Genomic DNA, 283 nt, shown 5'->3' on the forward strand with positions numbered 1-283 from the left:
TATTAACTTGCTCATGTGAGTCATATATGATTTTACCCTATAAGTGATATTCTCTCTCTCATTATTTGCATCATCTTTATTTTAACAGTATGAATTTAAGTCATCTCTTTCCAGTTTCTTCCAGAGTAGACTTGTAATTTGGAGCGACTTACGTGCATTATGACCACCTTTGGGAATTTTGCAGGAACTCACAGCCAAGACGTGTGCGGACTTTGACTCGCCCTCGATACCCTTATCCCCTAAGAAGGCACCAGCATCCCCTGGTAGTGGCCCACCATCACTG

At 42.0% G+C, this 283-nt stretch overlaps 1 protein-coding gene across 1 annotated transcript in view; it reads left to right on the forward strand.

Moving 5' to 3' along the window:
* The window catches only part of LOC119582348 (formin-2-like), a gene marked incomplete in the record, with an annotated part of 21,001 nt that overhangs the window by 5,773 nt on the left and 14,945 nt on the right, over positions 1 to 283 (forward strand). Inside the window, 1 exon segment of the mRNA XM_037930564.1 lies at positions 185 to 278. Within this exon segment, the coding sequence (XP_037786492.1) occupies positions 185 to 278 (94 nt within the window).

Source organism: Penaeus monodon, chromosome 15, assembly GCF_015228065.2.
Source record: "Penaeus monodon isolate SGIC_2016 chromosome 15, NSTDA_Pmon_1, whole genome shotgun sequence".
NCBI classification, from domain to species: Eukaryota; Metazoa; Arthropoda; class Malacostraca; order Decapoda; family Penaeidae; genus Penaeus; species Penaeus monodon.